This window comes from Pelobates fuscus, chromosome 5, assembly GCF_036172605.1.
Source record: "Pelobates fuscus isolate aPelFus1 chromosome 5, aPelFus1.pri, whole genome shotgun sequence".
NCBI classification, from domain to species: Eukaryota; Metazoa; Chordata; class Amphibia; order Anura; family Pelobatidae; genus Pelobates; species Pelobates fuscus.
Genome location: NC_086321.1, coordinates 121,105,392 through 121,132,125, shown reverse-complemented (window position 1 = coordinate 121,132,125; position 26,734 = coordinate 121,105,392). Strand labels below are relative to the sequence as shown.

At 40.8% G+C, this 26,734-nt stretch overlaps 2 protein-coding genes across 6 annotated transcripts in view; one reads left to right on the top strand and one right to left on the bottom strand.

Moving 5' to 3' along the window:
* SPRING1 (SREBF pathway regulator in golgi 1) overlaps positions 1-2,468 on the bottom strand; it is a 40,675-nt gene extending 38,207 nt beyond the window's left edge. The window contains exon 1 of the mRNA XM_063454208.1: positions 1,963-2,468. Within this exon, the coding sequence (XP_063310278.1) occupies positions 1,963-2,073 (111 nt within the window). The 5' untranslated portion in view covers positions 2,074-2,468. The remainder of the gene's footprint in view (positions 1-1,962) is intronic.
* A 247-nt stretch (positions 2,469-2,715) lies between these two features.
* Positions 2,716-26,734, top strand: part of RNFT2 (ring finger protein, transmembrane 2) — a 50,241-nt gene continuing 26,222 nt past the window's right edge. The window contains exons 1-6 of one of the 5 annotated variants that reach the window (XM_063454202.1): positions 2,716-2,898; positions 3,421-3,657; positions 11,573-12,063; positions 12,297-12,373; positions 22,591-22,691; positions 24,909-25,062. In XM_063454202.1, coding sequence (XP_063310272.1) covers positions 3,584-3,657; positions 11,573-12,063; positions 12,297-12,373; positions 22,591-22,691; positions 24,909-25,062 — 897 coding nt within the window. In that variant the 5' untranslated portion in view covers positions 2,716-2,898; positions 3,421-3,583. The other 4 variants (XM_063454207.1, XM_063454206.1, XM_063454203.1 and 1 more) reach the window with 4 other exon arrangements.

Here is a 26,734-nt window from a genome sequence, read left to right as displayed (position 1 = left end):
GTTAATAGTTCCTGCAGCGTCTCTCCCCAGTCAGCCGATTCCCTGCTGGGGGAGCACATGGCCCCATCCCGAGAGTCTCAGTGTTGGGGTTGGCTGTGCATGCAAGTGGAGGCATGTTGTAGGATGACCGGAGTAGGATCTGCGTCTAGGGGCCTGCCGGGTATTCCTCAGTGCTGTCCTGGTCCAGTATGTGAGCGGATGCAGGCTCTTCATGGAGCTAGTGTCGTGCGAAGGCCGGGAGGTGTGCTTGTACTTGCGTAATAAGGTAGCCGTGTTCGGGTGGAGCAGCGTGGGTTTTGCATGCTGGCGGGAAGTGTCGCATTCGGCGGCGCCATTTTCGTGCTTGTTTCCTTCTGTAAGATGTGCCTTTGAGATGGGAGCATGAAGGCAACGGTGATGGCGAGTACTCAGCTGGGGCGTGTGCCTTGGCCTGCCGTTCTTCAAGTTTCTTCCAGAATGCCGTGCCAGAGTGTCAGGCTCATGTGCTGTGTCGGGTGGCCCAGCGACTTTCGCCACCATTTTGGGATTAGTCAGCTCTGTCTGAGGATGCTGCCTTAGTGCCCGAAGGGGCTTTCCTGTGACCAGGATAACCCTCGCCGGTCCATTGGGAGGGGAACGATGACCCGTTTTCCAGATTTCAGACATAGAGGGCTGCAGGGGAGCGGCCGCCTCCTCCCCTCCTACGGTCGATTGATAGCTGTTTTTGGCTTATAAATAGCAATTTTTGTCTAGTAAAGCAGGAGCAGCTCTAACCTGCGTCCGCTCAGCTCAGCGGACAGGCCCCGCCCCATGTTTGTTTAGTTTTAACATTCAGGCTTTTTTGGAACCTGCTCTGTAAAATTCCAAACAATTGCACTGAACTGGAAGGTTTTGGAGTGAAATGGTGAATATTCATTCTGGGTTATCATCAGCTACAGAGACAATTGAAATGAGCAGTGTAGGACATATCGTATATATAATTATAGTTAAAGGAACACTATAGTGTTAGGAATACAAAACTATAGTGTAGTTGTTTTACATAGCAGGGTTAAAGGGACACTGTAGGCACCCAGAGTACTTCAGCTCATTGAAATGGTCTGGGTGCAAACTCCCATCACCCTTAACATGTAATTATTGCAGTTTTTATAAACCGCAATAATTACCTGCTGGGGTTAACTCCTCCTCTAGTGGTGGTCTACCAGACAAAGGGACTTCCGGGTGGATAGGAGACTTTTGGTCGCCTAAACGACGCTGGACGTCCTTATGCTATGAATAAAGACTTCCAGCGTCACTGGAATCCCCATAGGAAAGTATTAAACAGTGATTTCCTATGGTGAAATCCTAATATAAGCGCAGCCATTACCGCGCATGCGAATTAGGTCTCCCCCGCCATACGTGGGAGGGAAGAAGCGTGGGCGGAGCTGTGTCTGCGTCGAGGGACATTGGCGCTGGTCCCTGGTAAGTGACAGAAGGAGTAATTAATCTCATCTGCGCCGGGGGAGGGAGGAGAGGTATGGGTGGCCTTGACAGAGGGGAAAGCTATAGTGCCAAGAAAATGAGTTTGTTTTCCTGACACTATAGTTTCCCTTTAAGGGGACAGTGACACAGCACCTACACTACCTCACTGAGGGGAAGTGGACTAGGTGCCTAAACTGTACCTTTAATGTGTTGCTTTTTTCAAATGTGAATTATAGCACACACCACCACATATACTATACATAATATATATTATGTAAAGTAAGTCTTTCCTGCAAGTTTGAGTACACTAAAGACAAGTTTATGTTTTCCACTTATGACTAAGGATAAGTCATTGTCAAATGCGTAGAGACTTTTCCTTTTTCGAACAAGCTTTGCTTTATTTCATCTTCAGGGACACTCTACTTGATGCAACGTTTATAAATGGATATAGGGTCACCATAGTTATAACAATATTTCAGCCCATGTCACCATACAACCAAAAACACATCATTAACCTTTACTCACCTGCTTGAAAGTGCTTGTGAGAAAGTAGATGAGGGACAGCCCAAACACAATACCAAGAACCCATCTCTTGCGCAGAATTTTCCTCCACACCATAGAAAATAAGTTAACCATGGCAAATATTCCTGAATGTATGGCTACAGAGCCAAGTCTATATCTTATATTTTTATTCTCCGCCAATTACTGTTCATCTATAGCTATACAACTAATTGTAAATCACATTTACAATGGCAACCATCGGCGGTCTCCAAAAAGTAGTCATGATGCCAAATAATATATTACGCTAACCTGAGATATAATTGTTTACATTGTATTTAGCAAATCTATAATGTCCTGTGTTCCTGATAAATTATAAAGTGCGTGCATATATAAATATACACTACACTTTCTGAGCAAATATAATGTATTTAATGCCAATATTTATTATACTATTGTTCTTGAATTTCCCTTAGCACTTACATATAGCACACCTTCTATACCTATCTTTAATTATCAAGAATATATTAAAAATATATATATATATTCACAATATATCATTAACAATACTGATATCTCCTTACACCTCCCCTAAATGGAAAAAAGAAGAGACTATGACCCGGAACCTTTAAATGGTTATTGGTCATAGACCTGCCACTGGTAACTATGCAGACATTCGAACCCTGTTAGTAGCCCCGTTAGCCAACCCAAATACCCGACTGGCCCCGATGACCCGGTACAGGAATCAGCAGTGTAAGCAGCAGAGCTCTAAACACTAGAGTTTTGATGAGTCGGCCATCTTGTCGGCGTCGCAGAACCGTAGATCGCTGTAGAAGGTAGCAATGGATAGGTGTTTGTTGTGCGTAGAGCTCGGGGTACCATATGTCTATGCCGTGCTGGGCTAGATCTGATGTAGAGTTGAAGGCTGACGTCATCACCTGTGCGACGTGCGAAGCAGAGAAGGTGGGATAATTGGGGAATTATTGGTGAGAATGAAGTCAATTGTTGACATGTATGTGCTATTATGTGCTCGCTATATAGAGCTGTCCCCGAAATATAGATGTAATTCGATGTATTATTAGACTGTCTTTACAGTGGTTAACATTTAGAATGCTTGACTCTCTAAATAAACCTTTATACAAAATATATGGTATATTTGTATTGATGGACACACAATGTGCATGTAGATATAGACATGTAATTTATGTATACAATGTACAATAGCTTTTACATTTATTGAAATTGTTGTTTTTTGTTTTTTTTATTAAAATGAATAGTAATTAACTATTCTTGCCTTACAATTGTATAATGCATGAAACTACAATTTGATATAGCCAGCTATGTTGCTGTTTCTGTGGTGGTTATGCATAAAATTCTGGTGCAAAGTTATAAACAAACAAACAAAAAAAAAAGGTTCTATTTTTACATATATGCAGGAATACAATTTTGATTTATTTTTCTCTCTATATTATTATTATTTTCCAGCAAGTGAGATGAACTGCGTCTGATTTTTTTAAAAGACCCAGATGTCGACTTTCAAGTTCTTTAAATCTTACAAAGCGTACTTGGAGAAAGTTCATGTATCAAGCAACGTTGAAACTGGAAGACGTCTACCTGCTCATTTTCCCTTTTAGACAATACGTTTTAAATGTATTGTTTTAAGGTCTTGAAAACAATGCAGAGAAGACATAGCAGCCTCACAGACAACCCTCCTCCAGAGAGGTAAGCTAAGAATATTTATTAGTAACAAATAATTGGTGCACTAAGAAATATACTTAAAAGAACACTATAGTCACCTAAATTACATTAGCTAAATAAAGCAGTTTTAGTGTATAGATCATTCCCCTGCAATTTCACTACTCAATTCACTGTCATTTAGGAGTTAAATCACTTTGTTTCTGTTTATGCAGCCCTAGCCACACCTCCCCTGGCTATGATTGACAGAGCCTGCATGAAAAAAACTGGTTTCACTTTCAAACAGATGTAATTTACCTTAAATAATTGTATCTCAATCTCTAAATTGAACTTTAATCACATACAGGAGGCTCTTGCAGGGTCTAGCAAGCTATTAACATAGCAGGGGATAAGAAAATCTTAATTAAACAGAACTTGCAATAAAGAAAGCCTAAATAGGGCTCTCTTTACAGGAAGTGTTTATGGAAGGCTGTGCAAGTCACATGCAGGGAGGTGTGACTAGGGTTTATAAACAAGGGTATTTAACTCCCAAATGGCAGAGGATTGAGCAGTGAGGCTGCAGGGGCATGTTCTATACCCCTAAACTGCTTCATTAAGCTAAAGTTGTTCAGGTGACTATAGTGTCCCTTTAATATGGGTTATTTTGTGTCTTGCTTGGGTATAAATGACCTATTATGAGAAAAAAACAAATATACATTAATTAGCCTCAACATGCTTCATTGTGTAGGTCTCCCTCGTGCTACCAAAATAGCTCTGCATCAAGGCATGGACTCCTCAAGACCTCTGAATGTGTCCTGTGTTATCTGGCACCAAGACATTAGCATCAGATCCTTTAAGTCCTGCAAGGTGGGGCCTCCAGATGCAGCACATCTCACAGACGCTCAATCGAATTGTGATCTGGGGAATTTGGAGGCCCACAGCAATACTGAACTATGTTCCTCAAACCATTCCTAAACAAGTTTTTCAGTGTGACAGGGAGCATTATCCTACTGAAAGAGGCCACTGCTATCAGGGAACACCATAGGCATGAAAGGGTGTATATAGTTTGCAACAATCTCTAGGTTAGTGGTATGTGTTAAAGTAACATCCACATAAATGACAGTACCCAAAGTTTCCCGACAGAACATTGCCCAGAGCATAACCCTGTCTCCACCGGCATGCCTTCTTCCTTCAAGTGCAATGACGCACACAAACCTGTTATCCACCTAATCTAAAGAAATACCGTGATTCATCAGACCAGGCAACCAAATTCATTGTTCTACGGTTCATTTCTGACGCTGACGTCCCCATTGAAGGTGTTTTCAGTGGTGGACAGGGGTAGCAAACTGAGATGCACTATGTGTTTTTACACCTTTCTATCATGGCCAGCATTATGTGTTTCATCAATTTGAGGTACAGTTGCTCTTCTGTGTGATCGGAGCAGATGGGCAAGCCTTGGCTCCCCACTTTGGTAGATACTAACTACTGCATACTGGGAACACCCTTTAAGACTTGCCATTTTGGAAATGCTCTGACCCAGTCATCTAGCCATTACTATTTGGCCCTTGTCAAAGTCACTCAGATATTTTCGCTTGAACATTTTTCCTGCTTACAACACTGAAATCCAAGAACTGACTAATATGTACTACCCCTTGACAGGTGCCATTGTACCGATATAATCAATGTTTTTCTCTTCACTTGTCAGTGGTTTTAACGTTGTGGCTGATCAGTGTAGATCATGTGATACTGCAATTAAAATAAACCCATGTCCCTTTAAAATAGACTCACAAGATGGGAGTGATCTAGCACCACTCACACTTGCTGGCAATGGGAGGATCAGACTCTGGCTTCCAATGGACCAATGATTAACTTTCTCTCTATTGGGTGAGATATAGGGTAAAGTCGAAGTACCAATATACTTTATTTCCAAGCTGATTACAATGTGTAAAATGCTGTACCTTGCAGGGTTAAATTAAAGGGTCACTGCACCCAGACAATTTTATTGAGATGATGTGGTCTGAGTTCCTTTAGTGGTCCTTTAAATGAACATTATTTAAATGTTTACCTCTTTTAGATTAAATATTCATAGCTTTAATATGTGATATTTTAAAATGTAATATGGTTTTTCAATAAAACATTTTTAATAGTAGTATAATTATATTTTTCTTCTTAATACAGTGATAGATCTGTGACCTAATGTTTAGACCAGTATGTAAAACATTATAGAAAATTATCTTTCTTAATATGAAGAGATTCAGACGTTTAAAATACAGAGCGGCAGGCTTGTGGCTCAGCATACACCAAGTAAGAAGTCAAAATGTTCTAAACCCAACGCATTTTAGTTTTTATGGTATCTAGACTGTTCTTTTAAAGAGACTTGTCCAGTAGTGTAATATTTGATTTGAACTACTAGGGTCATATTGCACATTCGGTAGCGCAGTCAGATTGACAACCACCATTTTACAGTGCTTCCCAACAGGAAATGGTTTTATCCTTTCATTAGACATTCCGAAATTTGAACTTTGTCAGTTGTCAGTTGAAAAATCCTTTTTGAAAAGTCAGTTTGTGCAATGAGCAGTTATTGGTTTATTTGGTATCAATGGGACAATTTAACCCCTTAATGACCACTGACGTATGAGGTACGTCTGACAAAAAACTGTCCTTAAGGACCGCGGACGTACCTCACACATCCGCTGTAAATTTGAGCGTAATCGCTTCCAGATGCTCTATGGGTATTACACAATGCCTCGATATCAGGGCATCGTGGAATACCCTCCCCCCCCTACACTGCCGGGCACCCAAGTGATTGCTCCCCCTGGAGCGATCATTTCCGGGTAGCCGCATGTGGCGCCCGGAAATATAGGCAGGAGCATCCTAAGCCTTCAGGCAGGCTTCCGATGCTCTGCCTGTACTGAGTGCCTCGAGCAGTCGAGGCACTCTGTTAAAATAAAAAAAAATTAGATTAGAAAAAAAATATATATATTTTTTTAAATTAACCCCTACTCTCCCTTCCTCTCCCTCCATCTCCCTCCCTCTTCCTCCCATGTACTTGCCGATCGTCGCCGTTCCCCCGCCGGCGATCGCCTCTCCAATTTAGTATTCCCAGGGGCCATGTGACCGTTCTAAAAGTACAGGTGTCCACAGTGCTACCAGCAGGGGGACTGCCTGAATTGACAGGCAGTCCCCCTGCTGGTGAAAAAGTTTATAAATTAACAAAAAAAATAAAATAAATATATATATATATATATATATATATATATATATATATATATATATATATATATATATATATATATATATATTAGTCATACTAAGTGGTTTTTTTTATTAATATATATACATTTGTTAATATAGAAATACACAGAGTAAAATTACACACGTGTATATTTATGATAAATATAATTTTATATATATATAGTGTATATATTATTATAAATAATAATTAAAATAAACTATTTTTTTAAAATATATGTAATTTTATTCTAACTGTATTTTGATATTAATATATATTTATATCAAAATACACTTAGAATGAAATATATATATATATATATATATATCTCTATGTATATCCCCTTAATGACCTTGGACACACTAGGTACGTCTGACAAAAAGCTGTCATTAAGGACCGCGGATGTACCTAGTACGTCCGCGGCAAATAGGAGCCCTGGACTTACCTGTACCGGCGATCACGGTCGGGGAGGGACTGCCGAGACCCCAATAGTCCTCCTGCAGCAGCTCCGGCCCTCCAGGGCCATGTGATCACCATGATCACATTGCTGCAATAGGACTCTAGGAGCTGCCAGCAGGGGGAAAAAGTTTTTAAAAAAATAAATAAATATATTATACATTTACAGGTGGTCCTCATTTAGCGACCTACCTGTTTTACAACGGCTCGCACTTACGTCCAGGCGTAAATGCGAGCCGTCGTGGGGATTCCCTGCTCTGGTACGCATGTCTGTGTTAGGGGAAACATCCCCAAATATAGACGAACGCACCAGAGCAGTGAATCTCTCAAATCTGTTCGGGGAAATCTCCATTTTGAATGCCCTGGGTTGTCTACATTTGAAAATGGTATGCCATGATGGGGTTATTTCACATCTTTGGGCTACCATATGGTCTCAAAAGGCAACACAGACCCAGCAAACCAATCTGGCAAACTGAATTGGGCAAGCCCTATATTGACCCTGTAACTTTCCAGAACACCATAAAACCTTATAAACACATAAAAGGAACTGAGAATCCATGCCTAAAGTACAATGTGAGAGAAAAATAACACAAAAAAATTACTACCCAAAAGTTTGACAAGACTGGTGGTAGAATTAGTTCATGTAAAGTGTTAAAATATCACCTTTTGAAATGCCCTAGGGTGTCTACTTTTTAAAAATATATGGTGTGATGGGGGTAAATTAATTTCCGAAATAGGACATGGGTGCATGACAACCAGATGTGAAAACTGGAATGCGCACACTCTAAATAAGGTATTTTAGCTCCTAGAGAACCCAACACACCTATACATGGGGGGGGTATCACTGTACTCAGGAGATGTTGCTGAACACATATTGGGGTGTTCTTTGGTAGTAACCCTTAAAGTTCTCCGTACATGTATTTTTAAATTGCTATGTGTGTCAAAAAAATCACCAATTCTTACTATTCTTTTTTTAATTTGGCATAGATTGATGGTAAAATGGTTGCAAAAAAGGGTCAAAATACCCCAAGTTTAATACCTTAGGTTGTCTTGTTTTAAAAAATATATACATGTGAAGGGTTATTCGGGGATTCCTGACAGATATCAGTGTTACAATGTAACTTGCGTTAATTTCGAAGAAAAAAAATGGTTTGTAAATGGCAAAGTGCTACTTGTACTTATTGCCCTATAACAGTGATGGCGAACCTATGGCACGCATGGCCTCTCTGTGGGCACGCGGCCACAGGTCCGCCATCACTGCAGAGTAGGCACCTGCCTGCCCGAAACGGCAGGCGCCTACTCTGCTTCCGTGTCGGGAGGCAGGGGAGGGATCTGTGATGCTGATCCCCTGTCCTCCCGCGCGATGCTGTGTGGAGCGTTGCTGAGCGTTACCATGGCAACGCTCCACACAGCATCGCGCGGGAGGACAGGGGATCAGCATCACAGATCCCTCCCCCTGCCTTCCGACACGGAAGCACTGCCTGCCACCACCGGACCACCAGGGATGACGGTACCACCACCGGACCACCAGGGATGGCTGTGTCCCCCCCCCCCACTTCATTAAAGGTAAGAAGGAGGGAGGGGGGGGGATACTGACGCACCACCCCTACCCCCACAGCACCCCCCTACCCCTACAGCACCCCCCTACCCCCACAGCACCACCCCACCCCCACAGCACCACCCCACCCCCCAGCAGCACCCTACCCCCCCACAGAAGTACCCTTACCCCCCCAGCACCACCCCTATCTCCCCAGCACCACCCCTATCTCCCCAGCACCACCCCTATCTCCCCAGCACCACCCCTATCTCCCCAGCACCACCCCTATCTCCCCAGCACCACCCCTAACCCCCCAGCACCACCCCTACCCCCCCAGCACCCCCCCACCCCCCCAGCAGCACCCTACCCCCCCAGCAGCACCCTACCCCCCACAGCACCCCCCACCCCCCCAGCAGCACCCTACCCCCCCAGCAGCAGCCTACCCCCCACAGCACCACCCTACCCCCCCAGCAGCACCCTACCCCCCCAGCAGTACTCCTACTCCCCCACAACAGTACCCCTACCACCCCCAGCAGTACCCCTACCACCCCAGCAGTACCCCTACCACCCCAGCAGTACCCCTACCACCCCAGCAGTACCCCTACCCCCGCAGTACCCCTACCACCCCCAGCAGTACCCCTACCACCCCCAGCAGTACCCCTACCACCCCCAGCAGTACCCCTACCACCCCCAGCAGTACCCCTACCACCCCCAGCAGTACCCCTACCACCCCCAGCAGTACCTCTACCACCCCCAGCAGTACCCCTACCACCCCCAGCAGTACCCCTACCACCACGCAGTACCCCTACCCCCCCAGCAGTATCCCTACCCCCCCAGCAGTACCCCTACCACCCCCAGCAGTACCCCTACCACCCCCAGCAGTACCCCTACCACCCCCAGCAGTACCCCTACCCCCGCACACACAGCACCCCTACCCCCCCACACAGTATCCCTACCCCCCACAGCAGTACCCATACCCCGCCAGCAGTATCCCTACCACCCACACAGTACCCCTACCCCCCAGCAGTACCCCTACCCCCCCACAGCACCCCTACCCCCCCCACAGCACCCGTCTCACACACACACACACACACAGCACCCCCCTCACACACACACACAGCACCCCCCTCACACACACACACAGCACCCCCCTCACACACACACACAGCACCCCCCTCACACACACACACAGCACCCCCCTCACACACACACACAGCACCCCCCTCACACACACACAGCACCCCCCTCACACACACACACAGCACCCCCCTCACACACACACACAGCACCCCCTCACACACACACAGCACCCCCCTCACACACACACACAGCACCCCCCTCACACAGCACCCCCCTCACACACACACAGCACCCCCCTCACACACACACAGCACCCCCCTCACACACACACAGCACCCCCCTCACACACACACAGCACCCCCCTCACACACACACAGCATCCCCCCCCAAACACACAGCACCCCCACACACACACACAGCACCCCCCACACACACACACAGCACCCCCCCCCCACACACACACAGCACCCCCACACACAGCACCCCCCCACACACAGCACCCCTCATACACACACACACACACAGCACCCCTCATACACACACACACACAGCACCCCTCATACACACACACACAGCACCCCTCATACACACACACAGCACCCCTCATACACACACACACAGCACCCCTCATACACACAGCACCCCTCATACACGCACCCCCCCACACACGCACCCCCCCCCACACACGCACCCCCCACACACACGCACCCCCCACACACACGCACCCCCCACACACACGCACCCCCACACACACGCACCCCCCACACACACGCACCCCCCCACACACGCACCCCCCACACGCACGCACCCCCACACACACGCACACACACACACACGCAATTGCCGTGTTGGCACTTTAAGGAAAAAAAAGTTGGCATGCATTGCGGTTTGGGCACCCGGGCTCAAAAAGGTTCGCCATCACTGCCCTATAACTTTCCAAAAAAGCTAAGAACATGTTAACATTTGGGCGTTTCTAAACTCAGGACAAAATTTAGAAACTATTTAGCATGGGTGTTTTTTGGCGGTTGTAGATGCGTAACAGATTTGGGGGGGTCAAAGTTTTATCATATTTTATAAAAATAAATTTATAGTAAATTATTTGATATGATGAAAATAATGGTATCTTTAGAAAGATCATTTAATGGTGAGAACAACTGTATATAATATGTGTGGGTACCACTAAACACAAACATAGCAGATATGTAAAAACAGCCCTGGTCCTTAACGTTAAGAAAATTGAAAAACGGTCTGGTAACTAAGGGGTTAAAGAAATATCCCAAGCACCATAACCAGTACAGGTCGCTTTTATAATGGTTTGTTATGTTACCTGCCTGCCTGACTGTTGCTGCTTGGTCCCTCGTTCCGCTTCTACTGCTGACGTTGGCTCTCATGTTCTCAATGTAGGGCTTAGCTCAGAGAGATAGCTTAAGGCTCTCTATCGTCGGTAGTGAAGTCATTGAGTGGCATCTGGAAGTCAAACCTTTCTAAAAAATCAATTTACAATTGGAGGATGTGTTAATACGGTACTCTGATACAAAATACTGAATATTTTTGGGGGATTTTTTATTTTATTTTTTTTTACCTTTTTGGCACCTGTACTCCAGAGAAAATTCTGCTTTTAACTTAATTGCTACTTATTCAAATAAATTGGTTTTCAGGAGTCGGAACCAGAATTTGAGTTCAGATACCAATGTGGATGATGGAGTCTTTAATGGCATGAAGCAAGACGCCCCTTCCTCCCAGCATCTTTTTTCAAGTCTGGCCGGTCTCCAACCTGGGCCAATAACCGTCCAGTCTGGTTTAGTGCTTGGCTCCTCAGCTGGAGGTGGTGAGGTGTTTATACAGATGCCACCTCCTCTTCGAGAAGAGTCTGGAGTACGTTCAGAGACAAGCCCTTTCATTCACCACCACCATCATCACCGGCCACAGCCACCGTCACATCATCAGCAACATAGTTTTCAGCACCCTCATTCTCGACCCTCATTGCTGCATGCAGCTTCCGGGGAACGTCACAGAGAGGAGACTAATGAAGAGCCTGGCACGCCCGCCCCTGCTCTGTCTGAGCTCAGGGCCATTGTCTCCTGGTTGCAGAAGGGGCTCCCATTCATACTTATCCTATTGGCTAAGGTCTGCTTTCAGCATAAGCTGGGTAAGTGTACACTTAAAGGTAAATTATAGTGAGCTCCCAAACCAACAAACATAATTTATTATAAATGCTAATTATAGATTTAATTCCTTTAAGAGCAATTATATACTTATTTCCTACCTCTCTATCCAGCACTGTTGTTCTCAGGGGTCTCTGTGTTTTACTGTTAACAAGAATGTTGGCTCCTTTTCTTGAAAACATGCTTACCTGTCTAATAACCAAATGTTGTCCTGCAGGCATAGCTGTGTGCATCGGAATGGCCAGCACCTTTGCCTATGCTAACTCCTCTGTGAAACATCAGGTTTCTTTAAAGGTAAGATTATGTGTAGTGTTCTGTGAAGACAATATTTTGATATTCGAATAGGAATGTCACACTACTGTGCTAAAACTCTTATAATGCATATCTAGCTTCATAAGTTGATTGAAGATGATTGGTGGATAATCAGTATTCAAAGCTGACTATACCTGGAACAGCCTTGACCTAGGAGTTTTCATGCCAAGGAGTAGTTTTGAGAGTGTTAATTTAAACAATAAACATCATAAATAACTGCTAACCATGTTAGTCTGAGAGACGGGAAAAAAGTAAAGAAAGTATTAAAAAAAGTTCATTGCCCATTTGCTCATATGTAAAGAAAAAAATATACCGTATATTTATTTCAATATTGGCTATAGTATGCATGCTTGTGCCCATTTGCAAATTAATATGTTTAGATCTGTTAATTTGGTTTTTAAGTGGACGTAGACAACAATAAATAAAACTGAATATTTAAACTTTAATAAGGGTATAATAAGAACGTTCAGAATGTGCCTAATTTTTACAGCCAGTATGGGAAGTGGTCCGAACATGAAGCATCTATGGAAGTCTGTACTAGGTTAATAGCTTTCTGTTAATGTAGTGCTGTCATGTATGTTTTACTTTGAGTGATCAGCTTCTTAGTTTTGCACTCTAGCTTACTGTGTCATAGTAATGCTGATTTAGCTATACAGTACTTTGGTTCACAAAAGGGAACATAAATGATGCATTGAGCACCATGCTCCCATGGTAACAAATGTAACTAAAGAATACTCACAGGGTCCATTACTTTGCAACTTAAGAGCCATCAACCAGACTGCCTGAAAGGAGACAGACACTGTTTATCTAAGCATATTTGACTTTTATATACATTCCCGTTATTTTTTTTATTTTATTTTTTAACTACACCAGCAGTATTTTAAGGATGATTTATAAAGACAATTCTCAGTCCTCTCATTTTGGAAACAGTTGGTCATCTCCACAGATGGATGTAGGATATGAGTAAATATTAAGAGATATGGGCATGTTATTTCTGTTATTGGTACTCTAAACAATTTATAGTATCCATATATCCTGCAGTGTTTTAGATTTGTGCAGTTGGTAAATATGGAGCAGAAACTAACTGACAGACAAAATAATGTTGACAGTGGTGAAAAGAGCCCTTCTCAAACAAGACTTTCTCAATCATACAATTAGAAATCCTTCTTTGTCTGGTGCTCAATGTGCAGCACAGTTATCAACCACAATTCACTAGTTGGGGAATGAACCACATTCTCTCACACCAAAGTTTCTCTCTCTCTTTCTCTTTACTTTCACTTAATGTCATTAGTGTTGTTTTAAAAAGGGGGGTTTGTTTAAACTCCAGTTTCTATATCAGATGGATTGGCTGACAATGCTAGCCAACAAAGAACTCGTTGACAAAAAAAAATCTTGACTTGGAGATCATACATTCTTACTTAGGATGATACTTTCAGATCCAAGGTGAGAAGCACGTTGGAGTACACGGTGTGGTTCTCGGCAGAGGTGGTGGCGGGTCGTGACCTCCTTTGCAACACTCCTACTTGGCTGACAAGCATCTTCTCATCCAGACAACTACTTGACTTGGGAGGACTATGGGGTGACATGATGAGCTGACATCGAGTTTAGTTGTGTTTAGTGTTCTTGTTTGTACAGTTTCCCAAAAACTCAACACTAAGTGTCGTCCTCTGCACCAGTGAATTTTAAAAAGGATCCAAAGGTTGTAAACTCTACCCCTTACTAAACTTTCGATAATTGTGCTCTTACCTCTTTAGCACTACACTCGCATTTCTTTCCTTAACACAAGAAAGCATGGTATCACTGTGGTCTTGTCGGGGTATCGAACCACTTGCCGGGGGCTTTGATGGTATTCAGGTGTGAATTACATGCCAATCTGTTGCCTCAATCGGCAGTCCAATACAGAGAATGATACCACCACTTGCTATTTGGATATCCCAGCGAAGTGGTTTGATCCCTCCTTTCAGGTCTGCAAGAGATGTGCTCAATTCATACCTTTCCAGACTATTCAGGTACTCATTGTATAAATAGTGGTTAGGGTCAGACCAACAAATCTCTAACAACAATTGTTGAGATGTCACATCGACATCCTCAGATGCACCGAACAGACTGCTCATTATCAGCAACTTAGTAGGACTGGACATTTTGAGTTTTATTTTTCTATTTTTGTGGTGGCGGGAGAACAACTTATTCTCCGGTGGTTGTTCTTCCCCTACCATGGCATCAGCCCCCCTCTCCCCACCAACCTTATTTTCCACCATCCCTTCCCCTTTTTTTCTCACTTTTTTTAGTTTTGTTTTCCTATAATCAGAAACTGAAAATTAGTGTTTATTACTGTATGCTATCATCTTCGATATTTTGATTTGTATCTTTGAGGACACTTCAATATGTCTTTGTACAATGTCTACAAACATTCTCGATTAAAAACGGTTTGAGAAAAAATCCATTTTACCTGCTACAATAGTCATTTCATACTCTAGGAAAATTATATTAACCCAAAAGAAATTGTATAAAATATGCAAAGCTTTGTGGAAATCAATTATTTGTAATCATCATTATAATAGTGACCTGGTCAATACAGTCCTAGTGATTGATGTGATGAAGGTTGCCTAAACCATGCAGGAGCCAGAATAAAGTAGCAGGCAAGCGGGCGACTTTCCATTAAATGCCTTTCCTCTCCAACTCTTGTGCCTTTCCGTACTTGAAATTCATAAGATTGTCTTGAGTATAGTATGTTTCTCTAGACCTGTTATTCATTTAGACCTTGAAACAGATTATATTCTGCCTGCAATAACTATTGTACCACTACTCCTTTTACACTTTCCTTCCCTTTGATTATCATTCTCTGTTCATTTTCCCCCATCATGTTCAGTATTCAGTTTGATATTTTGTCATCTTCTTTGAAATTCATTAGCTGTTACTCATACATCACTAAGTAAACCCCACTCTAGTGACCTCCATATACCTTGTCAGACATATTATGCCAGAAAATATGAATATTATTCTATTACACACACTACAGGTCATTGTGGACATGGTCATATAATAATTAATATCCATATGAATAATTATAATTTTTACTATTGGTATGGGCAATAACATTATAAATTTTCATTAAATATTATTTTAAATATGTTGTCCCTACAACCTTTATTATTTTTGTATAGTACAATATATACAAACACTAACTTATCAAAAATTAAAATTACCATACCAACAGTACAAAATGTTTTCCCTCTTTTAATATCAGATCCCCCCACACTGCTTTCAAATTCATCTTGTTTCCCAAATCTATAAAAATCAACAAGAGGCATAAAAATCAGTTAATGTTTTATTTATTAAGCATATTTTCCAAAACACTTTTATTTTAAATAATGTAATAGTAAGACACGAGGACAGCGGCCAAAATGTATCTAGTGAATTATTACAAGTTTCTCCAAAATACAGCAAAGACGTACCTCTGCATTCACAAAAAGTCATCCTTCAGCACTCAGGAAAGGAAAAACCTCCTGTGGAGGAAACCTCTGGGGAACCATGGCTTGAAGAACTGCCCTTCCCTCTAGGCTTAAAGAGGCACATATGGAGAGTTTTATAAAAGCAGGGCTTTCTCTTTTTATGTGATATTTAAAATGATGGACATACAGAGTGTTCTAAAATGGATGGTTCAATTCCTTTATTATTTTGATCATATTATATTAAAGTGTTCTAATATGATACAGAGAGCCCACTTAAAGTATAATGAAAGAGCTGGCTAGGGAGTTTCCATAGGAACCACAGTGCATGTGCTGTGTTTCAATGCTTGGGAGAGCAGAAGAACCACCTGTGCGAGGTCATTTCTGTTGTGCCTTGCCAGTCAATAACTCAGCACACCAAGGCATTGACTAACCGCTAGGGGAAGTGCCTATTTATAAGCCTATGCAAGCTCAAACAGCTAAAAAAATAAACATTGAAAGAAAATAAACAATGACTGGCCCCACTTTAGATGATACCAATGCCCCCTTCCAACCTAGATGAATCACCCACTCTTTAATTTAGGATTTGTTGATTTCTTCTCCCCCTCTTACAGCACGTGAATCGCCTACCCTTTAATTTTGGCTAAAACCCACATAACTTTAACAGAAAGCCCTATCAGACACAATAACAAACAGCTAGCCCCTTTTTATGTGATCCCAGTTTCCACTCCCAACATAGATGAATCATCCACCTTTTAACTCAGAATTTGTTCCCACCCACCTACCAAAGCAGGTGGCCCACCCTTTAATTTGGACAAAAACCCATGTAACCTTAGTGGAAAGCCCCATCAAAAGGCAATAAACAACGGCTAGTCCCATTTTAGGTGAACCCAGTTTAACCTTCCAACATAGATAAATCGCCCACTGTTAATTGTATCAAAAACCCATGTAACCTCAACAGAAAGCCCAATCAAATGATATTGAACTTTGACTGTCCCCATTTTAGATGATCCTAATGCCCCCACCTATCCTAGATGAATTTCCCACCCTTTAACTTTGTTCCCATCACCCTTCCAAAGCAGGTAAAAAGCCCACTCATTATTTTAGGCAAAAACCCATGGAACCTCAACAGAAAACCCTATTAAACATAATAAAAAATGGCTAGCCCCTTTTTATGTGATCCCAGTTTCCCCTCCTAACGCAGATGAATCACCCACCATTTAACTTAGAATTTGTCCCCACCCACCTACCAAAGCAGGTAAATGGCCTACCCTTTAATTTAGGTAAAAGCCCATGTAATCTCAATGGAAAACCCTATCAAAAGACACTAAACAACGGTTAGCCCCATTTTAGGTGTTCCCAGTTTTCCCTCCCAACAGTGATGAATCCCTCCCTTGCCCCCCCCCCCCCTTAATTTAGGATTTGATCCCATCCCCCTCCCAAAGCCGAAAAATGTCCCACCCTTTAATTTAGGCAGAAACTCAAGTAACCTCAATAAAGCCCGATCAAAGGACATTAACCTTTGACTGTCCCCACTTTAGATGATCCCAATTCCCCCTCCCAACTTAGATGAATTTCCCACCCTTTCGCTTAGGATTTGTTCCCATCCCCCTCCCAAACCAAATGAACGGCCCACCCTTTAATGAACAATGATTGGTCCCATTTTAGATGAAACCAGTTTCCCCTCCAAACATAGATAAAACGCCCACCCTTTAATTTAGGCAAACACTCATGTAACCTCAAAAGAAAGCCGATCAAAGGACATTGAACTGTGACTGTCCCCACTGTAGATGATCCTAATGTCCCCACCCAACCTAGATTAATTTCCCACCCTTTAATCTAGGATTTGTTCCCACCCCCCTCCCAAAGCAGGAGAGTCACCTACCCTTTAGTTTAGGCAAAACCCCATGTAACATCACATAAAAGCTCTATAAAAGGGCACTGAACAATCACTGACCCACGTTAGATGATCCCAATGCCTCCTCCCAACCTAGTTGAATTTCCCATCCTTTAATTTAGGATTTGTACCAATCCTCCTCCCAAAGCAAATAAATGGCCCACTGTTTAATTTAGGCAAAAACCCATATAACCTCAACAGAAATCCAGATCAAAGGACAATGAATGTTGACTATCCCCACTTTAGATTATCCCAATGCCACCTCCCAACCTTGATCTATTTCCCATCCCCTGCTAACGCAGTGCATCACCCACCCTTTAATTTAGGCATAAGCTCATGTCACTTCAACAGAGAGCCTGCTCAAAGAACAATGAAAAATGATTGGCCCCACTTTAGTTTATCCCAATAACCCCACCCAAACTAGATAAATTACCCAACCTTCTAACTTATTGTTCCCATCCCCCTCCCAAAGCAGGTGAATAGCACACCCTTTAATTTAGGGGGGAGGGGGGGGAACATGTAACCTCAATAGAAAGCCCCATCAAAAGACCTTAAAAAACGGCTAGCCCCATTTTAGCTGATCCCAGTTTCCCCTCCCAACGTAGATAAATCACCCACCCTGTAACCTAGAATTTGCTCCCATTCCTCTCCCAAAGCAGTTGAATGGCCAACCCTTTAATTTGGTCAAAAACCCATGTAACTTTAATGGAAATCTCTATCAAAAGACAATAAACAACGGCTAGCCCCATTTTAGGTGATCAGTTTCCCTACCAACGTAGATACATCACCCACCCTTTCATTTAGGCTAAAATCCCATGTAACCTCAATAGAAAGCCTTATCAAAGGACAACAAACATTGACTGTCCCCACTTTAGATGATCCTCATGCCCGCACCCAACCTAGATGAATTTCCCGGCCTTTATTTTAGGATTTATTCTTATCCCCCTCCCAAAGCTGGTGAATGGCCCACTCTTTAATGTAGGCAAAAACCCATGTAACCTCCATGGAAAGTCCCATTAAAAGACAATAACCAACGGCTTGCCCCATTTTAGGTGATCCCAATTTCCCCTTCCAATGTAGATAAATTGCCCACCCTTTAATTGTAGGCAAAAACCCATGTAACCTCAACAGAAAGCCCAATCAAAGGACATTGAACATTGACTGTCCCCACTTTAGATGATCCTAATGCCCCCACCTATCCTAGATGAATTTCCCACCCTTTAATTTAGGATTTGTTCCCATCCCCCTTCCAAAGCAGGTAAAAAGCCCACCAATTATTTTAGGCAAAAACCCATGGAACCTCAACAGAAAGCCCGATCAAAGAATAATGAACATTGTCTGTCCCCACTTTAGATGATCCCAATGCCCCCTCCCAACCTAGATGAATTTCCCACCGTTTAACTTGGGATTTGTTCCCATCCCCCACCGAAGCAGGTGAATCGCCCACACCTTAACTCAGGCAATAACCCATCTAACCTCAGTTGATCCAGTTTTCGGTAATCCTAGTTACCCCTCTCAGCATAGATGAATCACTCACCCTTTACCTCAGGTTAAAGCCTATGTAAATTCAAACAGCTGAAAACCCCCAAAAAAGAAAATGAACAATGACTGGTCCCACTTTAGAGTATCCAAATTCCCACATCGCAACCTAGATGAATGAATTTGTTCCCATCCCCTCCCACCGCTTGGTTATAGTTTCATTCTCTACCTGTTGTGGATTCCGCTCATGTAGCCCTCTGATGCGGATTTTTCATCTGCAACCTTGATTGTCCAAATGTTCTAAACGTTGTCACATCTTTAAAAGCAGTGATGTTTGGCATCACTTGACATGTCCTTAGTTCTCTGTTGTTAGTAGAAGCATCGCGCGTCTGTCTCCTCAGCTTTTAGCCTGTCTTCAATCCCCACTAATGCAGAGCAAATTTTGCCATTTCGGTGCATATTGCAGACACAAATGTCTTTAAATCATCTCTGGTAGTCATTGCTTTTGAAATTCTAAGTTTGGATTAAGTTGCATGAAGCAGTAAGGGCTCAGTCCTAGTGGGGTTCTTATATCTCTATGCTCAGTGACATGCATGTCATTGACCCTCCATTTTGTAGATCAGATTTAGTTTACTCAATGTACAAGTATACAGGCACATATAGTTGAGACATAGATTTCTATGTCATTGAGATGGTAAAGAGGAATCTGTGTCAGAGACTTAGATCTGTCTGGGAGCAAACAGAATGTTCAAGCAGTCACAGCCATATTTGCATTATGATTTCAGTGTACATGAGGTAGAAGGGAGAAGACAGTCCTTATAAGTACAAAACTGATTTTTATTACAATGTGAAGGGAGTTTTCATAATTATATATTTTATAGCCATCTAAAAATGGTTTCTCAACTTTTATACCTTCAGAGATTTGTGTTTAATACTATATCCACATTTACGCTTTTATTTAGAACCAATTCTTTTTCTCTTCAGTCTTCATCCTGAGCCTGTTTCTGCTCTATTTTCATTCTCCTTCCCCTATACAGTGATTATCAATTTATTTCTCATCAGTTTATATTCAATAAACAGAAATTAGTCTTTAATCAAGTACATATGGGTACATTTAGGTCCAGTAAGACTTGAAAACAAATGTAACACATCTTATTTTCCACTTTCCTTTTTTTTTGGTGTAAAATGTACAACACAGTTGTGAATTAACTGCAATTTACAGTAGACAGACTTTATGGTTAGCAGATTTAAATAATTGTTTCTCTTCTTTCTACATCATTTGGGCTTTTGAGTGCTTGAAAAGTGGATCTGATCACTTAAGCTAATGCATCAGATCTGCTTTTAAGATAATGCAAATTTGGTACTTGTGTAGGACCACCTGTTTATCAGGGTCTTAAGGCTGTTGTCCTTTTTTGCTAACGACCTTGACTTTAATATTTCCTTTCTTTGTTTTGCATCTGAATCCATGAAAAACCATATGCACCCCAGTACTAACTTACAGAAGGTGGATGTGAATTATCAGCACAAGGGTTTGCTGGTCAGGTGACCTACCATTCTGACGCTATAGGATTGTAGCCATGTCTAAATGTTTTATTATTGCCTCAGATTGTGTATTGACATAACATTTGCATCAACAACAGACAGGTAAGATCGACTCATGTTGTGGTACTGGAAGGGATCAGCACTGAAGAAGTTGTGCAAAGAAGAGTGCTATGAGGATGGTTTGCTGGGAGTGCTGGGTGGGTGGGATGAGAGAGTGCTTAACCTTCCTGAAAACCTTATAGGTACAGCCATGGAAGGTTAGTTATTCTGGGAAAGAGGGCCTAACGTAGGTGACAAATGTAAGGAAGGGAGGATAATCTGAAAAAGGTTAATGTATCTTAGAAGGAAAAGTTGTCTGGGAAAGGTGACTCTTTAAAAAAGTGGTGCACAAAATGTAGTTTAAAAAAACTGGTAATGTGAAGATGTTTTGTTAATAGTGTAAATGCTGAGATCTATACAGTAGTTTGCATTGTTGCCACACAAGGTATCTTCACTGACCAAAACAAAAAATGACTATAAGCATTAGAAATAATGTCCCTGTCTGCACTTGTGCTTCATAATGAGATGCACAAGCACAAACCGAGACTTGATCATGACATTGATGCATTCATTTCTCAGAATGTGTGTTGATTCTTCTGCCCTTTTGCTTGCATGTAGTTTGTTACCCATGAGAGATTTTCTTGTTTAGTTTGGGTTATATTTGTTATCGTCATTCTGCCCTCCATTCATAGTAACCACCTCTGTACCATTAATAAGTCCATCGGTTCTTGTGACAGCATTACAAAAGAACTACCATTAAGCAGTTTTCAATGTCAATTTATCCCTTTTCAGTTTGTTTGAGAACAAAGTTAGCATGTTGGTATTATTAGCCACTGTTGGAAGGAATACAACAGAAAAAAAGTTGACACTTCAGCTATTTGAATGAAATTAGTTTTCAGTATAAAACCATGGATTTATTTTATTATAGAGGGCACTTAAGATTTTTTTTATGAATAAATGTTGTACCAGGATTGTCCTTTTTTTTTAATTTTTATTTTTTTATTAGGTTCAAAACCGTCTTTAACACTAGAGCCATTACAGCGCGAGTAGTCCACAAGAGATTTAAAAGTGATCCTGCTGAGGTTTAAAGAATGGTTATTTATCTTTATAGTGTGTTCGTGATAATGAGTGTTGGTAATCATGGAAAGTGCTGGTTTGTTTTTATTAAACAAATATAATGATTAATGTATTCGCATTAATCATAATATTTTTGCTATGGCAATTTATACGCCTTACAGCAGGGATAGCTTTTTCTTGGCTTTTTGATTTTTCTTCTTCTCTCCTTCGCAAATGAGACCACATTGATGAATATATAATTTATTTTGTGGATACAGTTTACAGGTATGAAATGCCACCTTGTGAAATGATTAATTCTTTTTTTGATGTTTTTATCTAGTAAGAGAGGTTTTCTACTGCAACCAATGTGTTAGGATGTTATAAAATCAGGGAACTATCCTAAAACATCCAGGACTTCCCTGTGAGAACATGTAAAAATGTAGTAACTAAGTTAGACAATTGAGTATACTGTATCTATCTCTGGTTGATTTCTCTCAGGATACTCAGCCAGGCTTCTGGTAAATTGTGCTCTGGCTTAGCTAAGTTAGCTGTGACTGCTTTAGTAAATGGCCAAGTTTGTAACCTATCTATTTTTACTAGTTCATTGGGTATTTGTTAAGCCAAGCTGTTTTGTGGAGTATCCCATAATGTATTGTGTTTATGCCTGTACAGAGAAAGTATCTAAGTTTAACGTGAAGATGATAATTCCCTCTTTTTTTCTTTGCCTTTTTCATTAGGAGAAGCGGTCAGTCTTAACGGTGTTTTGGATTGTGTCATTTTTGATGGGTAACACCCTGTATCTTCTATATACCTTCAGATCTCAACAACTGTACTATAGGTGAGTCTTTCAACACATGCTTCTACATTTGATTAAAGCAAACATAGCTGTTCTTCACAGGTAAAAATATGAGTACAGAGCACATCATATGGATAAAAATACACAACTGTGTAAAAGCAAATGCATAACTGACTTAAGTGCAAGGATTCAAACTGTGTATCTATTAGCTAAAAAATAAATCTCAGTGAACCCAGAGATTTACTCTTGGAGAAATATTTAGACTCCAAACATACCACATGGATGGCATTTCCCCCAGTCTCCTACCACCAAGAGTAATAGTAAACACTATAGAGAAAAGTCCAGGTATAGTGCTGTTCAAATATATTTGCACAGTAATACAAGTTTACTTGGTTTTGTCTCTATACTTTTACATGTTCTTTGAAAAGAAAGCTTAACTGTTACCTTAGATTTGAGCCTATTTACAACAATAAACCTGGGCCTTGATGCACAAGTATTCATGGGAAAATGCCTGCCTTACATAGCAACGCAAAAAAACATAGAATCACAATTCCCTCACACTTCATTCCAGTAAACCCTCCCACATTATATACTAAGACAAAAAGAGACACCTCCCCTTTAATATCTACGTAGTATTTTAAAATAGATCTGTCTTCAAGTATAGACTTTAAAATTAAACAGAGGTCCAAACATTGAGTTTAAACATCAAAACAATGGGTGTATTTATGTTTTAATCTGCATAACAATATTGATATATTGAGTATATTAAGTACTGATGCTCTATTTCCAGTCTAGCCCATCTAGTTTTTAATATATATTACAGCCAATAGAATAAAGCACTGACTACTAGTTAAGGTATTATTTTTTAAATTACATTCACAGTGGTTGCAGCCAATGTCATTGGTCCTCTCTGTACTCCCAACAGTACATTTCATAGCATTGTGATGATCAGGCAGCACTCACTTAGGGATCTGTCTTCGAAACCACACCTGATCAGGCACATCAGCAATTTTGTAATTCTGTATGGTTTAGGTCAGTCACATTGTGTGTGTGTGTGTGTGTGTGTGTGTGTGTGTGTATGAGAGGAAAAAAAAGTCCAAAAAAAAAAAACAATCATTTTTACTTTTGATTTTTTTGTTTTTTTTATAACATGTTTTCATCTTCCTCCTTTAATTATTTACTTCTATGTTTTAGGTTTTCATTTAGTCCAGTGTTGTGTGTGAGTATTATTCATTTATTTTCTCATCCTTTTCTGTTTTCAGTCACATTGTATTCCGTTTCCTTAATAGTTAAATCCATGCTTCATTTGGGAATGCATCAGGAACATGTGCATGTGGGAGAGTGGGACACAGTGACAATGAATGTCACTTTAAAATGAAGTGGTTTTTAAAGTCAGAGGTCAGCAGAGAGATATTAAGAACACGCTTGTCAGCTAGAGGTTGTACGCACTGTTCAGAGAACAAGTCTTTTTTCAGGTCTTCTGCCTTTTCCGTTCAGTAATTGGTACAATGTGTCATACGGTTCACGAAGGGAACTCATATGGTTTGTTACCCACAGAGTCAATACCAGAATTCAGATCTTGATGATATTTTTATGTTTTATTTATTTTAATAATAAAATCTATAAATTAAAGTGAATTAATTACTGTAAAATCCGATTTGAGTCGAGAGTGTGTGTTGGAGAATCTCTTGCTGTAATCAATAATTGCAAGAACTATAAAAAGTTGTTTGTTTTTCTGCTTAACTGATGTGTGGTCACAAGAGTTTGACTGTCGAGTGAGCGGTGTATGAGCGTTTGTCTGCTTGGTCTCCATATTACTTCAATTCCCAATTCATTGTTACTATTCCTTCTGTTCCGCCTATACTTTCACCTCTTCCCTCCCTGTTCAAGTGTTTTTTTTTCCAACCATGAACCCTCCGGTATTATGTACAAAAATTTAAATTTATTTTGAGTTTGATACTGGTTGGTTTTATCTGCTTTATTTTTGTTTGTTTGGTTTTTTGAATATATAATATTTCCATTTCTGCATCATCTTTTTTTTTTTTTTTATCTTTTCTTCAAATACCAAGAATCTCTAGGCAACTTATTGTCTCAAATAGTTCTCCAGAGCTGCCCTAATTTTAAGGCAAAATAACTATAAAATGTAGGATCATATTAGTTACTAGAGCAGTTATTAATGAGCATATTAAACAAAAGATTCAGTGCAATTCATCTTTTCCTGTGCTAATTATTGTTGTTTTCCTTTACATTGTTGTTCAGTCTTATTTTTCTGAAACCCAATCTCGAGGGCCTGGACTTCTTTGAACTCATCTGGATTGTGGGCATCTCAGATTTTGTCCTGAAGTATATCACAGTGTCCCTGAAGTGCCTGGTCCTCAGTCTCCCACGCATTGTCCTAGCTGTAAAATCAAAGGTAGAATCAACCACTATGTTTTGACCTCTACCAAATGTTTGTTTTAAGTATATTTTAAATATATTGTACCAACGTACAAGGACAGGTTTCTGTTTTATAAAAAAGCTTTGCTGATTTGACAAAATGTGTTGTCATGTATTTTGTGTTATGCCATCTTTCTAATAAGCAATGTAGGGTTATTTACTAAAGGGTGTATTGTTAAGAATTTAAAGTGATTTTAAAATTTTAGAAAAAATACCCAAACTATGTTTTCAGATCAGCTATGTTGAATTCCTGACAATTCATACTTTAGTGAATATCCCTGTTAATTTTAAAATTTATTCTTGTGTATCACCTATGTGTTATAAGGCAAAAGGTGTGACAGGTTTATTCAGTAAAGTGAAAATGTAACGTGATTTCAAAGCGAATTTTAAATTTAAGGTCAAAATAGCTGAACTGGATAAATTCTCTTAGTCAGCAGTACTTTCAGTTTGGCTACTCTGGCCTTAAATTTAAAATTCACTTTGAATTCTCACTTTAGTAAATAACCCGGACAGACTGCAATCAATTTTTCAGATTTGCAACCAATGCGCATGCAAGCTCCCTTATCGGTGGTAGTGTATTTTAAAGCACGGCTTTTTCGTCCAGTGCATAAGTTATGATCCAAGTGGACAAATGGCAATATATGAAAGGTCCCCCACCCCCATCATCATCATCAATATCAGATTTCTTGAACATAGCATACTTTTACAATGCTACTCTATGTACACTATGTATTTCAGTTCAAATATATATTTTTAGAAGCCAGTATTTTTGTTTGAAAAATATACCAGGAACTCACACAAATATTGATTCTGATGGCGAGCAGACAAGAGCAAATTGGCCTCGTAGCTGTCTATTTTAAAATCTCAAGACTGATTTTCCATGTCCTGGATTGCTATTCCAGGAATCTCCTACCTTTTCTGTTAGGTACTACTGAATTATTTAAAACTGTGTGAAAAATGCCATCTTTTCAATAAAGTGTAGAATCTCAAGTTTCTGTTTTATCCCCATCTACTCTATAATAAATCAAGTTGCAGCCAAATACAGCATCAACCAACTGCAGTGTGAGCTCAGATGGCACATGTGCTAAATTTATGGAGGCACTATAATATCTTATTCTGTTGCTGTTTTTTCTGCTGGCAGTATTTACTTTGGATAATTATATCTTAGCAGAGATTTAGTAGTTGTTGTAGTTGTTCCAATTATCTTATAATTCACTGTTCAGCTATTCTCAGATCCACAGCTATCCAAGGGACAGCTATTGGACAATACCTATACGTGGTTAGACTAGTTTCTCAAGGGGACGCATAATTATATAGATAAGTATTTTTAAATTGCCAACATGGGACTAGTTAATCTGAGGGTCTGCAACTCCCTCCCCCCCTCTTTTTCAGTGATTAGCGTGATTTTCTTCTCTGCCCAATTATTTTGAGTTCGTTCCTCATAGAAAAGCTGCCAGTAATCCTGTTTTCAATCTTCCTTTGATGTCAGTGTACCTTGACTGTACCTGATTGGTGAGAGAAACATTTTATCAATGAATTTTTGGATCATGGTAATCGCTAAAATGAAAAAGGAAGTGCTCCATTCATTCCACATGGAAGCCTGGTGGACTGACTAGGAATGATGAGCCTGTAATTGCCATATATTTTAC